Source organism: Fusarium solani, assembly GCF_023522795.1.
Source record: "Fusarium solani strain SB1 chromosome Unknown bctg00000004, whole genome shotgun sequence".
Lineage (NCBI taxonomy): Eukaryota > Fungi > Ascomycota > Sordariomycetes > Hypocreales > Nectriaceae > Fusarium > Fusarium solani.
In genome coordinates, this window is record NW_027072152.1 from 1,059,402 (window position 1) to 1,080,247 (window position 20,846).

A 20,846-nucleotide genomic window follows, 5' to 3' on the forward strand; every position below is an offset into this window, starting at 1 on the left:
GACACGAGGTAAAGGGAACAAAACTCGTTGGATACTTGAGCTAGAGATATGTGAATGTGATACACCCAACACCGATACCCTACCCAGCCCTTCCCAGTCCAGCCCAGCCCGTCCCAGCAGTCATCATGTCGTCGTGCAGACCAGAGCAGCCTGGTAGGGCCGCTTGCCATTCAGTAAGACGCCAAAAGTTACCCCCCCAAACACCAACAAAAGAAAAAAGAAACATGTCGTAAGCCTCATGACAACCAACAGCAACCTTGACCAACTAAACCGCCAGCGGCACCCCCATTCATGTAACCAAACAATCCTCCATCAGCATCGCATCAGCTCCCTCGCGGCTCCAGATACCTGGGGCCCCGGGCCTGCCATCCTCTAAGCGCCCAACAACTTCCCTTGTTCGTTGGCTGACCGCCAGAATGCGGACAACTGCAGCAGAGTCGAAAAAGAAACGTCGCACAAGGGTCCCGTCAGTCCGGTCGGCCTCAAAATGGATAACCGCCAGGGCTCCCATAACCCGGTTGCCTTCTGGGGCCGGGCGCTCCTGGCTACCTTCCAACTCGGGGAATCCTCTCGAGTCCTCGCAGAAGCTCTGTGTCTCGTCTTGGACCCCTGCCCAAGGCTACAGACAGCCTGGCCTGGTCTGGCTGTCATGGAGCCAGATCACGTTGTGATCATGCCGAGTCCATATCGCGGATCGGGTTGCCGAAGCACTCGGTCAACTTCGGCGGGGCTGAAGACGTGCTCAAAGATGTGGCAATCAGTCGGGGAACTGCCATGGCTGCTGCTGCTGCTGCTGCTATGGCTCTTGCTTGACCCTGACGAGCTCGAAGATCCAGCCCGAGACTTGCCCTTGGAGCCATTCTCCTTCTTGGCAATCTCGTCTAGGATGTGCCGCGCAGTGCTCTGGAGGGGATCCTCAAATACGAAAACAACGTAGGAAAACTGCCCACGTAGATCGGGGTCGAAAAGGAACACATCTCGCCAGAGCTCTGCCAGCTCCTGGGGAGGGTTGCGGTAGCCATTGCCAAGGCCAAAGTCGCCAATCACCACGCGGTCGTAGCCGTTGTAGAGGCAGATGCGGAGGGCGCCACGCAGCTTATCGCGAGTCATCTCGCGTTCCTCTGCAAACGAGTACTTGGTGCCGTTGTCCTTGAGCTTCGGCCATCGCGTTGGTGGTACCGACACAACGGGCAGGTCAAACCAGCTGTCCAACCGATCGTAGCGGTCGTGAGGTCCACGGCAGACCACGACGGCGTCAGACAGGATGCCGCCCTGGGAAGGAATGGGGTAGTTGCTTGGTTCGGGTGAGTTGGGCCATGGCGAGTTCAGCGTGGCTGAGAGGTTGCTTCGTCGGCAGAGCTTCTCCTCATAACCAACGCAGCCAGTCTCCCAATCTCCCCCAGGTCTTCGTTCATTGGCGGCGCAGATAAAGGGAATACGCACTCTGGGGCCACCAACCGCTTCGCTCGCCTGCGTATCCATGGCTGCGTATGTCAATGCCTTCATGACCGGGTCGCCAACCTCGATAGTAAAGGCGGGCGGCCGGGTACTTGGCTTCTGACGCTGGATAGCGAGCTGTGCGATAGGCTGCCGGTAGAGGTACGAGTAGGGTGGGAAGATGTCGCCATAGTTCTTCTTGACGAGTGGGATGAAGTTCCTCTTGGTATCGGCTGCGACTTCTGAGGGCCGTACCCGGCTGGATCTCGGCGGTGCCATTGGGAAGATGAGGGTATACAACAACTTGTAATGCAGGAAAGCAAGCAAGCAGTGTCTTTGCGAGGAAGGAGGCGGCAGTCGATGAGCCCTAGTCAATAATACAAGTAGAGTAAGAGGCTGGGTAGAAAGGTGAAAAGAAGGCTCCAAGGTCAAGGAGAAGAAGTAGGAAGTGAACGGCAGTGACTTGGGTGACGACGAGAGAGTAGGTACATCGATTCATTGCAAAGGGCGGCGAGAGCCTTATATGCACACTGGGCAGTGAGTCTGAAAAAGCAACACGGTGGAGGAGTCTGTCACCAGACAAGATGCAATACCTCACTCACGGTCAACTGGCGCAAGCGAGAGGGGAGGGATGGCCGCTGGGCTGTGTGACCCAATATGTCCAAGATCTGAACCACTTGTTTAGGACAGGCTCAGCCAGAGGCGAGGCAGCAAGCCAAAGAACGGGCGGACCAGAAAGAAAGCGGCATGACTTTATGGGTACGGGAAGACGTAGGTGCTTGCTTAGATGGCCCATGGTCCCGCCGCTTGTCGACAGGCATATACTCTTGTACACATCGAGCCCGGTGCCCGTCCGGAGGACAGTACAGACAGCAGAGAAGACCCAGACATGGCATGGCAAAACAAATGCAGGGCCACACGAATTAAGGCAAGCCAACGGCAGGGACAAGGACAGGACCCATCACGGAGAGGGCCCCAGGGACTAGGGACTATCAGTCGCCAGCCGGGGGTACCAGATCGTCACCACCACCACAGGCTGTAGGGGAACCGGCATCCAAGTTGACGGAACCAGGGTGGGCTACACTGGGCGTCAACTGTCGGGAACCGTGGAGCAGCTGCGAGATCTCACGGGAACACAGGCGGCGCCGCCATCTCAAGACGGGGCAAATAGCCATGCTGGTTGGGCAGTTTGACGGACGACCAGGGCCGTCGACGAGAGCGAGAGCGATATCCATCGGTGGGCCTGAGACACAGCTGGCCGGGACATTGTTGCGAATCAAGATCTGTGGCACCCCTTCATCTCGCCTGGTCGAAGCTTGTGTCCAAGCGGATGGTAGCCGGGGTCGCGGAGCTGTGAAAGAGACAAGAGAGCGCGTGTGCGTGTGTGTGGTGGGGTCATCGAGCGTGCGTGACGAGGAGGCTCAGCTTGTCGAGTCCGAGTACACGGGAGGCTAAACTGACTGTGTGTGTGGGAAAGCCGGGGGTATTGGGACCAAAACCCGTGTCTCGTTTTCTGAGGCCATGGAATCTCGAGGGTTGCAACCCAGCGACTACCCGAGTTGGGACTCGGGCTCGCCTGGGCTTGACCAGGTCGGTAACTAGGCGATTCCACATGTTATGCGAGAGAGGCGGCAAGGGTGAGGAGGTGCGCAATCGATCGGCTCAGAATGTGTGAGACATGAGAGACCACATAGAGTCCAGTCACGATGCTCGGTTTAAGACAGAGCCGGAGCCGGGGCGGGAGACGGTGCGGGAGGATGCGGTGTAGGCTTTCTTTTTCCTCGTCCCGAATGATGTCGGGGTTGGGAAATTAGAGAGAGGATCGGTGAGTTTGCCTTTTGGCTTTTGGACTAGTTGCAAAGAAGGACGCTTGGTGTGGGTGTGGGTGGATGTCTTGCTCCGTGTCTTGTCTCGTGAGATGCGTGGTTAGAAGAGCGTGTGAGTGGGTGCAGTACGTGATGACGGGGAGAAGGTCTCGGACGAGAGACGATGAGTTGCTGACGGACGTTGTTGGCGTGTCCGTGAGATGGAGATGAACGGGGCAGTTGTTGTTGTTGCTGTTATTGTTGAGGACGAGTTACGTGGAGTTGAGTTGAAGTTGAATCAGTCTATGTAGGGTTGCGGGTACCGATGTCATTCCATCGCACCTTCCAACCTTTCGTCTCATCTTATGGACAAAGGGCAGGACCTGTAATGTAAGCTTTAAGCAAGGAAGGACCGTCCCGGCGCATCGGCTTGTGCACCTGCGCACACTAACAACAGGCCGGCGCCGTCATCTGTGATCGGGGATCGGGGATCGGCCTGTAAAACCACCCGCAGAGCAACCCACACAAGGCAACCTTGAACCCAATCCTCACTAGATTACAGGGCTACAGGGCTCTATTGCAGCCACTGTAAGCATGTCACCTCCCAGCGTTCCCAGCAGCGGGGATCAGATGCGGTGCGCACCTCAAATCCGCCGCTTTACCCAGAAGGGAACCGCCCAAGGGACCCGACGGACTCCCAACGGCTTATTCGTTTTTCCACTCGGGTCTCAGCTACCCTGGAGCATGGTGATGGGTCATCTGCCGGTCATCCAAAAATTCTCCACGACCATCTCGGAGCTCGACATCCCTTGCATCCAAGTTCCACGACGTCACTTCTCACCGACAAGAGAAGACTAAACCCCTTTTGCCCATTCCGCACATGACCCGTCTTTCCCAAAGTCTCAAAGACGCGGCTCAATTATTGATGTGGATTGAGGCCTGACAAGTCCCGAGACTCACTTAGTTCTTATTTGCATATCCCGAGCTCTTGACCTATCACAATGCGTTCAATTCGCTTTTCCAGTGTCCCGAGGACGGCAAGATTGTGGGCTCAGAGAAGACCCTACTCGGTTCGAGTACCTGGCGAGTGCCAGAAGGACATCAAAACTGTGGCAGAACTGAAGGCCTGGGGACCGTCAACCCGTGTACCAGATGTTGAAGTCTCTGGATGGGTGAGATCAGTGAGGAAGAGTTCTGGCGTACGCTTCATCGACATCACCGATGGCTCATCTATGCGTCCGGTTCAAGTGGTTGTCGATAAGAGCTTGGCCACAGAGTATGTAAACCAAGCCTTCGTCTCAGTTAGCTTCGATGTATCAGATCTTGACTGACATCTCCCTAGCATGCGCCCCGGTGCTGCTGTCCGTCTAAAGGGCACGTGGGTTGATGAGACTAGAAAAGAATATGAAAACAATGCAGAATCTTCAGAGGCTCCCAAGACACCCGCCAATGCCGAACTTCAAGTCTCAGAGGTGGAGGTTCTAGGCCATTCTGATCCTCAAGTACGATGACCCAGTCCGTGTCCACGTGGGATGTTCACTCATACGCATTAGACATATCCGATCCAGAACAAGTATCAGACCCCTGAGAGTCTTCGCACAATCTCTCACCTTCGGCCACGAACTCCTCTCAACTCTACTATGCTACGATTGCGTTCTGATGCCACCGCTCTCCTCACTCAGTTCTTCTTCCAAGAACGTTTCCAGCAGTCACACCCGCCCATCATCACCTCCTCTGACTGCGAGGGCGCTGGTGAGGCTTTTGCAGTCAAGGCCTCTTCGCCGGGCGAGTTCTTCCGCGACCCCAAATATTTAACAGTCTCTTCTCAACTTCATCTCGAGGCTCTCGCCCAGGCACTCGGCAACGTGTGGACTCTTTCACCGACATTCCGTGCTGAACAGAGCGATACATCAAGACATCTTAGCGAATTCTACATGCTTGAGGCTGAAATGAGCTTCGTTGATGATATGGATGAGGTTATGGACTTGGCACAACGCATGTTGAACTCTCTTGCGCGTGGACTGAAGGAGCTCAACGCTGCCAAGGAACTCGAGCAGAACCGTGTCGACTCCAAGGATCCAGCCGAACGTCTCGCATTCAACGATCTAGTTGACCAGAAACAACTGGATCGTCGTTGGAGAGGTCTCCTGACCACCAAGAGATGGCCTCGGGTTACCTACAGCGAGGCAATTAAAATCCTCGAGCCCATAGCCGACCAGTTCGAACACAAACCGACATGGGGTGCTGGCCTACAGTCAGAGCACGAAAAGTATCTGGCCGAGAAGGTCGGCTACGACGAGGCTACCGACTCATCCGTCCCGGTTTTCATCACCCAGTATCCGCGCGAGATCAAGGCATTCTACATGCGCCAGTCCGCATCTTCCCCTGACGCCGGCCTGACGGTCGACTGCTTCGACCTCCTTGTTCCCAGCCTTGGCGAGCTGGCTGGAGGCTCCATGCGTGAGCATCGCCTGCCCCAGCTAGAGGAGAACATGCGTGCTCTGGGTCTCGAGGTTCCCAGCAAGCGGTCTCCCAAAGGAAAGGAGCTGGCCTGGTACCTGGACCTGCGTCGCTGGGGCTGCCCCCCTCACGGCGGCTTCGGTCTTGGATTCGATCGACTCCTTAGCTATCTCACAGGCGTGCCCAACGTCCGCGATGTCGTCGCCTTCCCGCGTCACTACGAGCGGTGTGACTGCTAAGTGCAGTGCTGCTCCCAACCTTTCTCCCCTCACCTCTCCCGCTCAACCCCCCTGAAGAGTGGTCCCATTCCTTGACGTCTGGCGCATCGTCCTCGTTAATGCTTGCCTACCTTGGAAGTTGAGCTCCCCTCGGCTCAATGTTCAGCACCGCACTCTGGGCGATCAGATACCCGTGTTTCTGCTCTGTGGTACGTTGCACGCATCGAGGCGAGCGACACCCGTGTACCGGGGACAAACGGTCACAACAAACATCCCTCCCCTCTATTCTCTCTTCTCTCACGCGGAGTGCAGCACCGGCGAATACTGTGTGACACTGGAATGGGCCCATGTCTATGTTCCCCAGCCCTCAAATGTGAGCTCTCGACGATGCGGTGAGGAGGAACTTCTGGCTCGACTCGGGTGAGTGCATCGTCTTGTTTGCGAGATCGACGGGGAGACTTGCCGGATCTTCCGGGGACGAGGAGGAGGGCCTGATCTCTGAGATCGAGACAATGAGATCTGGGGACCGAGATCGCTGGATGAGCCATCTTGTACTCCACGACCTGCGCCTGCAACATTGGGGGGCTGTGTATTATAGAATGTAGACTACGTGTATGTTGGCATTGCCGGCGATGTCTGATAGACAGATACCACATACTAGATCCTTTCGACTTCACGCTATGTTCTCGGGTCGACTGGCCATCTCTGGTAAGTCAAAGTTTTGGGCTCACTGGGTGCATTGATGTTATTATGTGCTGATTTTATACCACCCAAAGCGGGGATCAAACTATCACGATTGAAGTCTCAGTAATTCCAACAGTAAAGGCTTCGCATTGATGTTATAGTATCCTGCGATCAGGACCTTGGGGCAGGCGAACTCCTCGCACCACATCGCTGATGGCAATATATAGCAGATACTGGCTAGAACTGGAACTCATGCCGAGCTGGTGACGCTACGTTCAGGGGCGTGCTGGCGAATTCAATGCTCTAGAGAGTAACTAGATCATGGTCTTGCTCTATCTTGCCGATGCTGTAACCCATTTTTTCGATTCGATTCTCAGTCAATATTCCAGGCCTAGGTCATGCTACTCGTAAAAGTTCCGTGTATCTACGGCCCAGTTTTGCCGCATGTCAAGGGGGAAGGTTGTAGTTGGCAAAAGACATCTCATCGGCCGAATAGTTAAGAGCACATTTCACATCCAACTGTTCAAATTTGTTCGTTCCCGTGTTTCGTGCCCATGTCGACACCTTTCCTTATTCCTTGCGTGGTATGAGGTTGTCCAGAAACAGCCGTGATGACAACTCGGTTCAACGACAAACTCTGGTCGAGTACTCGATGTCGACACCTTTTGGAAGAGCCAATGAGATACTGCTTCATGACAGCATAGTAGCGTCGACTCTACCCGGACACGAACTTCACAGCGTTAGTACTTGGAGAGTTACAAGAATATCACTTCGCCTCGAGAGAGTCACATAGCCAGATCTCAGTCACGGCAGTCAATACGGTGATAACATGCCCCAGGTTCCATAGCTAGGCGAGTACACACCATCCACCTCCCTTCGGCACAGCTTGCCGAAAGCCCAAACATTCTCCACGAGGCCTCCTCGGATTAAGGGGCTGCTGATACTCGTCGAAGTTGAAACCCACCTACCCTAGAGACTCACGATGCTCCGCGATGCGACATCGAAGAGCGAATGAAACTTGTTGAGGACAGATTCACCATCGGTTCACGGCAATCTACGATCCATCCCTTTTACAAGCCATACAAGCCTTGATACGACAACAGAAGAGGGCGCCCCCTGAAATGCTAGGGGAATCTGGATAACCGGCAAGTCGATGGCGTGGTCGGCGTTTAATAGCCTCAAGCTCAGCCACCACGAAACCTCGACGATGGTTTCTACTCTGGCCGGGGGTTCAAGGAGCAGCCAGATAGGGACTGCAGATCCGAGCGATATGATACGTGACCGAAGCCCACCGTTTCATGGCGTGGGTTGAACGGCTTGGACGGCAAAGAGTTGAGGAACCCTGGCCTAAGCTAAGGAAGGGGGGCAAAAAAAGAGACAACAATAAGCATATCTGACCATCTTGCGGCGCATGCCATCATCCCGCGGCACAATGAGCGCAAATCGTGGTGCCGACGCAGCCGTTCCGGGGGAGGCTGGACCCTCTTGAGTGTGGAGAGGTGTGTGTGGGACCCTTGTCAAACGGCGCTTTATTTCCGTCAAGCTTTCTCACTCTTGGACCAAACCAAACTGTGTCGCGGATGGAACTCGGTGTTATAAAACTGTGGGCTTGTTGCGAGGTGTTGAGGTGTTTTGAAGAGTGGGTTGCTTGTGATGGGATTTGGATCTTCATCGGGTCCATGCCCTCAGACCAAGAGCCCACCGAAGGGAGAGGGGCTTCGAGAAGAACTTTTTTTTTACTCATCCGTACCAAGGGCCGAATGATCGGTCCTTTGAAAGCCGCATCCCGGGAGAAGACCGACATTGGAAGCTGCGTACACCGTAGAAGCCGGTGTTACTGAGATACAGTCCTCATTAGACCCCTTTCTACTCATCATCTCTATAACCATGACGTCGGGGGAGAAGGGGGGCGGATCGGATATAACGGCCTCGCTGGTGCGGCCACTTTCCAACTCTTGTATCTTGCTCTCCCAAGTCCCAAGTCTTTTCTGATCCCGACTTTGCCGGGAACCACGTAAGCTTGGCGACGGAGAGTCGGAGGGACCCCAAGACTCTTGACACACACCGAACAACAAAAGTGCGCCGCAAAATCACGGGGTATGTAGCACAGTACGATATACATAACATGCACAAAGAAAAAAAAACACCCCCTCCCTTTTTTTTCTCTCAAAAGTCTGAAATAAGCTTAAGCTGGGGGCCCTTGGGTCGGGGATGGGATGGGATAGGATGGGATGGATCAGGCAGGGTTGGCAGGTCACAATCACACAAACTTGACTCAATGGCGCCAGACCAAAACCATCAGAGACAGGTCTTGGGGCTCCCGTGGCGTTGACCATCTGCATCTCTTCTCATTGACCCTATTACTATGCTACTTTGCTTTGGCTCGTCCTTCTCTCAAGATGATGCCAAGATCGGAAGCCAAGTATCAGCCAAGACCAGCGGCGCAGAAGGTCATGACAGCTTGGCGAAATAACCCAAGATCTGCAACCAACAAGCGAACAAGTCGCGCGCCGCCGCCGGCCAAATCGGGTGAAAGGGCGGCCACCAAGAAAAAGATGGGCCTTTGCAAAAGATGCCGACTTATCCATGCGGCACCCCCGACGCCGCGACGGGAAATGGGGGCGCATTCCGTTAGATAATAGGGTCTCGGCCAGTGGAACCCGCGCTTTGATCGATCAACCATTACTGACTGTCGTTGTCCTTGTCGGTCCGCGCGCTGTTTCGATGGGGAAGCTCGAGTTTCTTTATCCCTCTCGGTCCCGTGAGGATCCACAAAATGCTTCTTTTTCGTTTCTTCGTGTCCTTCTCGTCCCCGCCAAACCCCTTCTCTCGCATCATTTTCTTTCGTCATTCATGACAAATAGCTTCACTCAAGCAACGAACCCGTCCCGGTATCACGACAGGATCATGCTCTAGCGGATCGCTCACCTTCCCACAGTAGCCAAAGAGGCTACTAACTGCAATTCCCCAAATGCTACGTAGTATGGATGCTTGCTACAGTACAAGTTATGCACCTCGGGCGTGGGTGATGATTAGGTCACGGAATTCTCGTGGGCTGAGGGTCACCCAATGATGTCGCTCCAGTGACCCCTTTCAGCCTCATCATCAACGCAAAAGGTCCAGAACTCACGGGATGCAGCAGAAGAGCATGTGTGGCTAGCTGGATGTCACCGACAGTTTGCCAGCCTGCATCTAAACACGCGTCCAACGTTAAAGTGGTGATGCCTCATGTTTACTGTACCGCTCGAGTGTGGCTTTCTGAGTGAGTGCCATAACCTTTTATTCGCGCGGGAGCGGCAAAGCTCAAGATGCCGCCCAGGCCGCCTCCTCCTCAGATATGCATGACCTGATGCGTAAATCCAGGCCCCGACTGGGCGAGTCTGGGCAGCTCTTGGCGCCGCGAGGATGGATTAAAGTTGCAGTGCGCCTGGCCTCTTTGGGGGTGCGCTGCCTGCCATAAGCCACTAATGCATGGAAGCGAGACCACTGACCACCGCCTATTTTGCTCGCAATCCAATGGACCTGGATCCTTCAGGCCTCGGTCCCGTCGTCGGCCTCGCGCTTTTTTTTTTATTCCTCGCACAAATACGACCTGGCTGAAGCACCGGCTGATATGCTAGTCAGTGTAGCCTTGTCCTCTTCTGTGCCTGGCTAGGGGGTTTGTGGCCCTGATGCCCAGGCTCCATCCGTCCAGATCACGCGGGAGCATTTGCTCCATCATCACGTCTTGGCCCTATCTCAGCGCACAGCCTTGGCTGATGATGGCCAAGATAACTTTGTGCGGGCGAGTTTCAGCAGCCATTCAGTCGAGCTCGCAGTCGCGATGGCTTCGAGCCGACCTGCAGCTTGGCTCTCGCTTCTTTTACTTGGCGCCAGAGTCTGCTGACCTTGTCTGCGGAACGGCTGAAATCTACTGTATTGTCTCCATGTCGTGCGTGCCTGGAATGCGCGCATTGACAACCCGGTAGGTTAAGGATGTGCACTACTGATCGAATAAGCTTGTCCCTGTATGAGTCTATCGTGATATTAGGCCCCGAAGGTGTCAGTGGCTGACCGCAAGATAACGACACTTGGAGATACACATAAAGGTCACCCGGCTAATTATTCACGCGCCGACTAATGTCCCCTCTAGACTCCATAGGTATGCCCCAACTAATTGCTGACTGTATAGGGTAACAAGAATCTGGCAGCATTACGGGCTCCCCGATACGGCTCACGGCTATTAATACGCGCACCAGGGTCTGGGATGGGATGAGCCACAACAAGGCGACATCTGATGTCTTGAAGCCTCAACAACCGCTACTGCTCCTCCTTCAGGCTGAGACCCTGGAGAAAGACTGTCGCAGCCGCATTCCCCAACTTGTCGATGGCACGGATAGATCGGCGTCCACTACGAACCACCACAAGCAGGCCCAAGCCAATCTGCCAATCTCACAGAGCACAAAGACACCACTAGCCAGACAATAATGTGTGCCTCACCCCAAGCCCTGTGCCGCGGACTCTGCCCCGTGCACAAACACAAAAAACTCCAAACAGGTCTGGTTAGCCCAATCACAGCCGCGTGGTCTGTCTGGGCCAGGGCCTTATGACGGATAAGCATGCAGCCACAGACCGCCAAGCTTTTCTCGGGCTGCACGGTAAAAGCGAGCAAAAAGCTTCGCCCTCTCAGGGAGGGTGGCTAGACCCCCGGGGGGCCAGGGGGTGTTACTGTGAAAATGCGACATTAGAGTTTCTGGGCGGCCGGCCGAGTCAGTTTCTGGCCAAGGGGACCGCAGGACGGACAGATCGGCACGCGTGAGAATTAGAAATATGGAGAGTCCCTGTCTAGCGCTGGGCTGAGAAAAAACCCATCCGCTCGGTCAGGGCCAGCGGTAGCGTGGGAGACAGAGATGCCGACATATCCAGGCGATGACATTACGGGTCCCGCCATGACGACGACTTGCCGCCATGCGGAATGGGAATGGGGGCCTCGCGGTTGGGCGTCTTGCTTGCGTTTCCAGATGTCTGGTCTGCCGCGTGGACTTTACGTATCTCGACGCTTCTTGCTCACGTCACGCAGGCAGACAAGAAACACTGTCAACCTTGGCGCCCAGCCCAGCTCGACGAGATAGATCCTTTGTTCGTCCTTTGCCAAATCGCGGTTGGTGGGCAGACAAGAAAAAGCCAAGGCGAGCCCCGACCCACCCGGCACCGCGAACACCTCCGGGAATAAGACTGCTCGTCCCCAGGATCAGCTTGAGCAACCAGGGTTTCTCCCTCTTAGTCTCCTCTCCGCACACCCTCCCTGGAAAGCCAAGTCGGTTCGGACGGCATCTCGCAACCCACCATCTCCTGGGCGCGGCTTCATCCCTCACAAGCCACTGCACCGGGGTGCATGTGTCCTTTTGCTCGAAGCAGAGCGGGCTTAGCAGGCAGGGCCATTCATCCATTGCTGACCAAGGGACCGAGGCCTCTCCCCAATTGGGAGACGATACGGTGCCGGTAGGCCAGAGTCCTTGTCTGGATGCGTACACGCCCTCGCGGAATGGCCCCGGTGCCAAGCCAGTGGCTGACAACGCTTAAATTCATGCTTAATCCGTTGCGCGTGGTCTTGGGCTTGCTGAGGGGCGCACACCTGATCCAAGGTACTCACCAGCACCAGCGCCGAGCCTTGAGATCCGTCTTGGCGAGCGATAATTACGCTTCAGCGGACGTAGTAAACACACTTTTGCTATCAGAGACACACTCGACACTGTCGTGGACGTTGCAGCAGCATCTGCACATCCCAATGTTGTGCTGTTGGTCAAGGCGAGACGAGACAGTCGCTGCCAGGGCCGGCGGCTCTGAGGATCAACAACCTGTCAGCTGAGTCGCGCTCTTTTTTACTTGACCGAGATGAAAGGCCACCTTAGCCGCAGTCGAGTCGCAGTCGCAGTAGCAGTCACAGTGACCCCTCCCCTCCCCACATGGGTCATGGTTCAGGGAAGAGAGCTTGGCAAGTCCAAGAGGGACTTTTACACATCAAGACGGGACAAACGTCGCGCAAGCCAAGCGGCAGGCGGGCAGGCAGTCAGTCACCGTTGGGTCCGGTCCCGTCTTTCCCCTGACACGGATTACGGGTTACGGATTACTCGGACGGGGCCTTCCGCCTTGTTTATTTGTCCCTTTCGTTGTGTTGGGGGCCGCTTCGATGGATTCTTCAAGAAGGGGGGCACACTGCGTCCGTCTTAGTGCGCATCTCTGAGCCGAATTTCCGAGCTCAACTCTCAGACGGATGAACAATTCTCTCTTCAGAAGGACGGAGGCACGGGTCGTTCGGCGCCCTTGGCTCTGTGACACAGCGCAAATCCATTGGGTATCATTGAACCAAGCTCTGCGACAAGAGAAACAGGGAGCTGCCTACAATGTAAGGTAATGTCATGTACCTACAGCGCACTCTTGTCGATCTTGATGCGCCGTCAACTGCCAGCAGCAAAAGCCGACGAGGCGGTGGAGGCCTTTAAGGTCCTTTTGAAGGATCTCGCAGTTCTAATCTGCCATCTTGCCTGCCTGTCTGCATGCCTCTGCCACTTGGGGGCCGTGTCTCTAGCATCAAACCAAACACCGAGACACGGGCGAGACATGAGAGGGCGCCCGACTCGGCAGCACGGCACATCGACGTCATCTCCTGGGGATAAAGCTCGCGCTGGCGTGGGGAATGGTCAAGGGGGGGCAGGGAGGGGCCAAAGAAAAACCGCCGATTTTCCCGACTCGCCTCATCTGGTTGGGCGGGAAGCTTGTCCTCACTTCAAAAGACCGCAGGGCTCTCTCTCTAACGGAACGTCGGATTGACCCAAGGGCAATCCTTTCTGGAACAGTGTCACATTTACCCCGTGTGCTTGGATAAATGTTGCATGTTTCTTCTGGTCTCCTCGGGGCATAAACGGCCTCACCGGCCTCACTCTTCGTATTCCCATCGCTTTGAAAGCCTCACTGAAGCACACAGATCAGATCCTGGTGCGTGTAACCGACGAGGTGATCCCCAGGAGGATTGCATTGATGCACAGGACATCTTCATCGAGACCGGAACAAGCCGAGTTTCGGTGGTTTCGCGGCGAGAGGGAGATTATTTGGAGTGTTTTTTTTTTTTTGCTGTGTTGACAATGGCGAGACCCCGCGGAAGTGCGTGTATCACGGCAAAAGGTTACAGCAGAGTCGAAACGCGTGACAAAAGCCGCTCTACGCCCGTTACCTGGCATGGACAAGATCGGCAGCGCTTGTTACTAAGAAGAAACGAGAACAAAGTTCACTCGGAGATTCGCAATGCCTTAAGCTTACCTTTGAAAGATGCCCATCCTTGCCGTCACCGTAGAGTGAGGAATCCAACGTTTTTCTTGTGTCGCCCAGAAAGAGAGTGTGTGTGCCTGGCAAACGTCATCTTGGCATCAACCAACCAAAGCCTATTCCCACGCAATTAGACCCCAGTCACGAGGTGTCCGTCCATCACGGAGCCGTGCGTGCCGAAGTTGGTGATGTGCACGATGGCGTCGATCAGAAAAGCATGATAGCAAAAGGGTTGTTGCCTTGACGTGTTGGATGGGCCTTTTCCCTTAATAGAAACTCGACCATGAAGAGGTCAATGACGACGACTGGGACTGGGGGGTATGCGGTGGTGTGGGATTAAGTGCTGACCATGTTTCGAACTGAGCCAACAGATGATCCTCCAAGGCTGAGATGACAGCGCGGGTTGGGGCTCATTTGGGAGGCAAAAGGGTATGCATGGGCGGATAGATCTGTCATCAGCGAATTCGAGAGAGGAAGAGAAGAGAGAAAAAAAAGGTGAGGTTACATTGGGGAAGCTGACGATCTGCGTGACGACAAACATTTTGACCTTGTCTCAGCTGGGTTGCCTTGTGCGAGGGCATGGGATAAGGGGGCTGAAGAAAGGGCGCAGAGAGCATCTGTATCCAGGCATCATCTTGCGAGAAGGATTTCCCACTCATTGCTGATGTTTGAACAGGCGCGCGCACAAAGTACCACCACTTTGATGATGGAATATCCACCATGTTGATGTTGGGCCACCGTTGGACGTTGTTTTTGAGAGTAACAACAATAACAACAACAGGGCACTTTTGTGGAGCAATTTCCCAAGGATACATCTCTCAATCTCTGTTTGGCTTGCTCGTAACAGAGATAGACTCTTCCCTCCTCCCCTGGGTAAAATAAAAATACCATGACATCTCGCGTGAGCCAAGAGCTTGGCTATTGCTTGGCCCTTCTTGGTCGCGCGCAAACCTGTGCCAGATTTGAACCCCGATTGTCCCTAGACTCGGCAGCCACGGCACTTGGTGCCAAGACCCTGGGGTGGGCGGCGCGGCGGAGTGTCGTATACAGCCGCATCATCCGTCAAAGTGTCAGCCAGGAATTGAGTTGTCATTGATCGATTGTGGACCAATGCCTCGCAAGAACATTGCGTCGCCGAGGAATCTGTAACCATCATCGTGAGACTTCCTTTCGAGAGTTTTGTCAACAAGTTGGTTTCTACTTTGTTGGCGGCCTCCCTGCTCGTCTAGACGAGAAGAAGAAAGCCCCCCCAATCTGCATCGTCAGTTGCAGCAAGCCCGCAGACGCCCTATGCAGAGCAAAGGGAGGGGCCGAAAGTTCCGTCGTTTCTCTTCAACGTAGTCTCTTTCTTTCTTTTAATAACGCTCGACGAGAGATGCAGCAAGCCTTGAAACGTAGTCGGTACCATTTTACGGATGTATTTTACGGGTGTAGATATTGACACCCAGCTGGTCTGGTATTTGGCACATATTGATATAGTACGATAGGGGCAAAGGAACACTTTGAATAAACCCTATCAAGATCGGATCTGCCTTGGATCTTTTGACTCTTATCCAGATTACTGTCCTGTGCTATTTAAACAATCAACGTGTACTCAATAAAGGTGCTGAGAATAGCCTCAGTAGCGCGGCCAATGTACGCGCGCTCAGAATTGCGCATCCCCATCCCAACATCCACACTAAGCAAGATCAGCAGCCAAGCTTTTCTGACCCTCACGCCCCCCTCCCCTGTGCGGCGATTTCCAGTTTTGTGTTCTGGGCCCTGGACTCACTCCCCCTTGGCCTTTTCCCTCTAAACCAACAGCAGCGAAGAGAAAAGAGTCCAAATAAGCTTGGGAAGGATCACTGGATTCCTGATATGCTTACTCTCTGCAGGGTCAGGAGAGGTGAGCAGAAGCAGAAAAAGGCAAAAATAATTAAGGTACGGATGGGGACCTTGTTATTTTTATTTTGGATCGTATTGTGTTGTTGGTGATGACCTCGTGTCTTGTTTCGAGTGCCACCGCTAGGCAGTCTCTTTTTGCAGCTGCTCGTGATTGATTTGCAGATAGGCAATACAATGAGAGAGGATTGGCTACCTTGGAGCTCGATTTCGTTCTTCATCTTGGCGCAGGCTGTCATGTTCCGCTCCTGATGCACATGCTCTCTGCAGCTTGCTTGCCCGTCTGCAAAAATCCCTGACCGCTTCGTCTGGGTGATACATTTAGAGAGCGAGAGACGCCGGCTAGCGGCCTCATAGACGCTGTCTACAGGTATCGTCGGCCGTCAGCAATTCGAGTTTCAGAGGCAGCTCCTCTGCGTCCAACCAGAGACCCGTCTGTTTGGAATTATTACAGTGCACAGCCGGTCCGGTGTTGGGTCCTGGCCTGTTTGCTTGCGCACACACACTCGCACTCGTTTCCTCTCACGATCCCTCCCCCCATCGCAACGTATCGCCCAGACGAGGACCAGCCTAGAATTCTGCACATGTAGTCAATTTCGACCCGAAACGCCCTGGCGATAATCCAGTTTCCACCACCGGCAACTTTCTTCCGACATCGAGAGCATCTTTGTCGCTTCAAGGGACCCCTTTTTTTCTTCGGCACTCGTCTTGCCGTTTTAGCGATACCTTATCCGCAGGGCAAGCGCAGGCGCCTTTTTTCCCTCGTTCCCCTCTCTCCGAGAAACAGCTCGCAACATTGCACCTCGCAATACCATACCGTCAGCACCTCCTCAGCAAGGCCTAGCACCTCCTAAAGATCGAACAGACGGACGGGCGGACCGAAAAGACGACATAGGTTAAAAACGCCCTCAATAACGCCTCCCCCACGATAGATCCAGCTAGCCCAGCCCATCTCATCTCGATGGTGCTAGAGGTTCCAGACTCGCAGCAGCGCAGGGCCTTGCAGCGCCATCTCGTTCGACGGTAAGCTTCTTTGTCTATTGCGCCGGCGCTCTTCCCTTCTGGGTCCATCATATCACATTGGATCACGACATCGTCTTCAATGGATTGCTTCTCAACATCCTTTTGCCCACATTCCCGTGCCCTGCCCTAGACCTGGCCCGATTGCCGTGCTTGCGTTGCGTGCCCCATCATCATGCTCTTCGCCCGCTCGCGCCTATCATGACCTCGCTCTCGTACCTTTCGTACTGTCCCCTGTCCTGCCGCAGCGTCATCTTTCCCTACGGCCCCCTGGCGGTGGGTCAGCTTCAAAAGCTTGTCCTGACCAACCTTGGACGCTCTCGTCTCACCCCCTCTAGGCCGACTCCCCCGTCCCCTTCCCTTGGCTTGCTCCTTCACACCCCTCCTACTGTGCCGTCCTCCGTGCTTCTCCACACGGCCGGCCATGCTCGTCGCCGAGTTATCCACCACGGTTTTGCGCCTCCAAGTCTCTGGTTCCCTTTTCTGACTTGCCTTTGCAACCTTATCTTGCTCTTTGGCCCCTCCCTGCTTCCGCTTCCCGTCTTGTCCGAGGCCACGGTTCATCAAACCCTGCCGACCCGTTTATGTTCTGACCTCTGGAAAGGCTTGCTTCTTTCTTCGTCTCTCCTCAACCTGACTTGACTCTCGCCTCTTACAGCAGTCTCCCCGTTCCACTACATACTTCGACGACAAACGCACGCAACCGCTCTTCATCGTCTCGTCTCGACAGGATAGGTACGTTTGCTCGTCTCCCGTCTCAGATCTCGTGTCTTCCTTGGCTTTGGCACTCGGTGCTTCCGGCGCAATACCTCCAAGGTGAGGCGGTTTGATGCATGGATCAAGTGTCCTGGATTCACCCGTGGGACCGTCGTGCTTCGTTCGGTCAATCCACTCTGCAAGAGGGCCGCAATCATCACTCAGCCTGGATTGGATCCCCTCTGCTCGGCTTGAGTGAGTTGAGCAACGAGAGCACCGCATGTCCCGAGAGCTGATTGCCTCGAACCTGGGCCTGAGCCTCTTGTTGGGTGGTTCTTACGAGGTCATGATGCACATCGCCAAGCGGCAACACTCAATCTCAGGGAAATTTTAGTCGAGTGGATCCCCCACTGAATCGGCTCCGACGGCATTCTCCCGCCAGGGAATCGAGGCTCTGACCCCTGGATGTGGACTTGGGTGTGTCACTCTGCCGTTATATGCGCTGGCTTGCCGCCCATTGCCTGTTTGTATCAGCATTATATATCATGACTGGTGCTCTTTGCCTCTTGTCCCCGGTCCCTTGCCCTTTTTGCTTTCTATTCATCTTTCTTGGCAATCCTTCTACACTGCTTCAGTCACCTGTCGCATTCACATCAACTGACATAGCATCCACTTAGTCTCACCACTATCTATTCGGCAAACCCGACCACCATCACTAGAGGTCATCACGTTGCCACTATTGCTAGAACCTCTCTGGAACCCTAAGCTGTCATCACCGCCAAGGAACTGAACAACAAGCCCGCTACTAGAGGTGGATACGTGGGCATAGTTCCGCACATCCTTCGGCCCTTGTGGATCACGCCTCAATTTGCATAATCACACACGCCTTGGCCCGTTTAGATCTGGTGGGGCGCCGCGTGGAATCTAGAGCTTGGTTCTCAAGAAGCCCTTCTTTATAAGGACGCTGAGAACCTACCAAGGCCCTGGATCCTTCTACTCAATCATCTTAACCTACCGCCCTCGCGCGGATACTCCAACTGCTTCACAACGTTACACACCATCACAATGGAGACGTATCACGGCTACGTGCGGACACCCGCCGACGCTATCCGGCTGTTTGAAGCCTGTCGATTAGGCATTCTTCCCCGTGTGCAACGACGACTGTCCGAGAAGGAGAGACAGTCGATTCGATCTGGATCTGTTTTTGTCTGGGATGAGCGGGAAGCTGGCATGAGACGATGGACCGATGGCAAGTCGTGGAGTGCAAGCCGAGTCTCGGGGAGCTTCCTGACTTACCGTGAGATGGAGGGCAAGCGAGGTGGTGGTTTCTCTGCCAGCCGACGAGGCGCTGGCAAGACTCCCGACTCTGGACGCGGTAGCGACGAGGACCAGGATGATGGAGAACCCGAGGGATACCGATACAAGGCCGATGGACTTATGAAGCAATCGTTCAGCATCACCACCTCCAACGGACAACACCTTCACCTCATCTCATACTACTCCCGTCCTCAGCCTGGTCAGCCCGAGCTTCAGCAACCGACCAACGACCCAGCACTTCGAGGCATCGTTCCTCTTAAGGGCATGTACCCCGAGTCCAGCATGGGCGAGACCAACAGCACACCCGCTCTCACTCGTGCTCCTATGCAGCAGCCTCCCTTCATGGTCGCTCCTCAGCACCCTCAGCACCCTCAGCACCCTCAACAGCCCTATGCTCCGTACGGTCAACCTGGCTATGGATGGCCTCCTTCACCTGTCGCCACTCCCCCCTACAGTCATTACGCTGCTCCGTACCCCCCAGCGTACATCATCAAGTGCCGCTGCCTCACGTCACCCAGCCGGCTCTCCCTCCTCCGCAATACGCCCAGGCTCCCGTCTATGAGCAGCGCACCACCCTTCCTCCTCCCCATACCTCCAAGCCCGCCTACCCGCAGAACCCTTCGCCCCACTACACGCATGCCGCCCTTCCTCGAGCTCACGACTCACCACGGGAGCAGCATCTCCAGGCAACCGCCCAGAGCGCCATAGTCGATCACCGCGTGAGCAGTTCTTCCCGCACACACCAGGTTGCGCTCCCAGGTCTGGGTGCCGTTACAAACGGACCTCCCGGATCCTCGCTCGCGGCGATCAGCACTCCTCCCAACCGGACACTGAGCGTCAGCCCACCGAGAAGCTCGCATTCGGAAGCCCCTATCCCTTCAACAAACAAGGCAAGCTTGTCGGCGCTTCTGCATCCCACGCCAGCTGCCAGCGAGGCTGGTAGCGCCAAGCCCGGCAGTGCAAGCAGCAGCCCTCGAGCAACTGGGTCGTGTGGGCTGGAGAAGGGTGGCGTCAGCGAGGACGCAAGGGCCTTGAGAATGCTGGACCGCAAGTTTTGCATCTAGAAGAACGACGGAGCTTCACGAGGGGGTGCCAGTAAACTGGCAGAGATTTTCGAAGATCTGAACCCAAGGAAGGGTATCATGGTGACACCATGTTGTGTGTCTAGGCGAATCGGGCATGGGGTTGGTTTTGTTTTTGTTGGCGTTTCGCCATATGCATTGTAACGGCGTCTTGATTTTCTACAGGGCAGCAGCCAAGGGGGCTTGCTGCGGATACATTCAGCGGGTATTCATCACGACTGGCGATCGGAAGGGATGATTTGGTGTTTACGGGCCATGCAACAGATGATGATGGCTGTCATGTTTTCACACACACTGGTATTGTACATAGCCATCTAGCAATGCCAAGAACGTATGGACGAATTGTCCACAATATCTAATTTTGGTTTACACGTAGCGTGAGGTTGCGCACAAGGTTCCCATTAACCTTGACTAAGTGCCGAATCGCGTGAACAAGGCGTCCGTACAAGTTAGGGGTGGTACCGAGGGTAAGGTTAACCGTTGTTGTCGTATTCGATAGGCAGTCGGCTTGGCAAGGGATCAGATGCTTAACGTATCCTTTTAGGCTATACGCAAGGGAATAACTAGAGGAGACTCTCTGGAGTTTTCATTGTGACCTGTGGCTTGTGGTTTACCTTGAATGATATCTCTTCCCGTAGGAGTACAGTACATGCTGGTGAGGCTGCCAATAGCCCAGATAGAGTGTAACCGCTCTCGCATAGCCATCCGAAACAGATAGACCTTCCACCTGCAGAGCGCATTCGCATCCGCAGCACGCCCGCATTCCCGATTATCCGTGCTTCACCACTCAGCGCGGAGCGGCGACCTAGAACCGGGGCCGCGTCATCGTCGCCCATCATGCCGAGATGCCGGCCAGGGTGTGCACATGATAGGCAGCGGGTTAAAGAAAAAAAAGGGGGGTATGGGTTATTGAAATGTCGTCAGCGCGATGCGTATTCAAATGT

General features: G+C 54.8%; 3 protein-coding genes across 3 annotated transcripts; 2 read left to right on the top strand and 1 right to left on the bottom strand.

Annotated features, from left to right (window-relative positions):
• Positions 1 to 660: 660 nt before the first annotated feature.
• MRS44_007412 (uncharacterized protein) lies at positions 661 to 1,716 on the bottom strand (the record flags this gene model as incomplete). Its single annotated transcript, XM_046279335.2, has 1 exon — positions 661 to 1,716. One exon carries the CDS (start codon positions 1,714 to 1,716, stop codon positions 661 to 663), a length of 1,056 nt encoding a protein of 351 aa, XP_046129056.2.
• A 2,527-nt stretch (positions 1,717 to 4,243) lies between these two features.
• On the top strand, positions 4,244 to 5,941 carry MRS44_007413 (uncharacterized protein; the record flags this gene model as incomplete). Its single annotated transcript, XM_046279332.2, has 3 exons — positions 4,244 to 4,518; positions 4,585 to 4,744; positions 4,796 to 5,941. The coding sequence occupies 3 exons, from the start codon at positions 4,244 to 4,246 to the stop codon at positions 5,939 to 5,941; spliced, it is 1,581 nt and encodes a 526-aa protein (XP_046129054.2).
• A 12,627-nt stretch (positions 5,942 to 18,568) lies between these two features.
• MRS44_007414 (uncharacterized protein) lies at positions 18,569 to 19,884 on the top strand (the record flags this gene model as incomplete). The annotated part of the gene is made up of 2 exons (XM_065620529.1): positions 18,569 to 19,218; positions 19,302 to 19,884. The coding sequence occupies 2 exons, from the start codon at positions 18,569 to 18,571 to the stop codon at positions 19,882 to 19,884; spliced, it is 1,233 nt and encodes a 410-aa protein (XP_065476601.1).
• Positions 19,885 to 20,846: the final 962 nt, after the last annotated feature.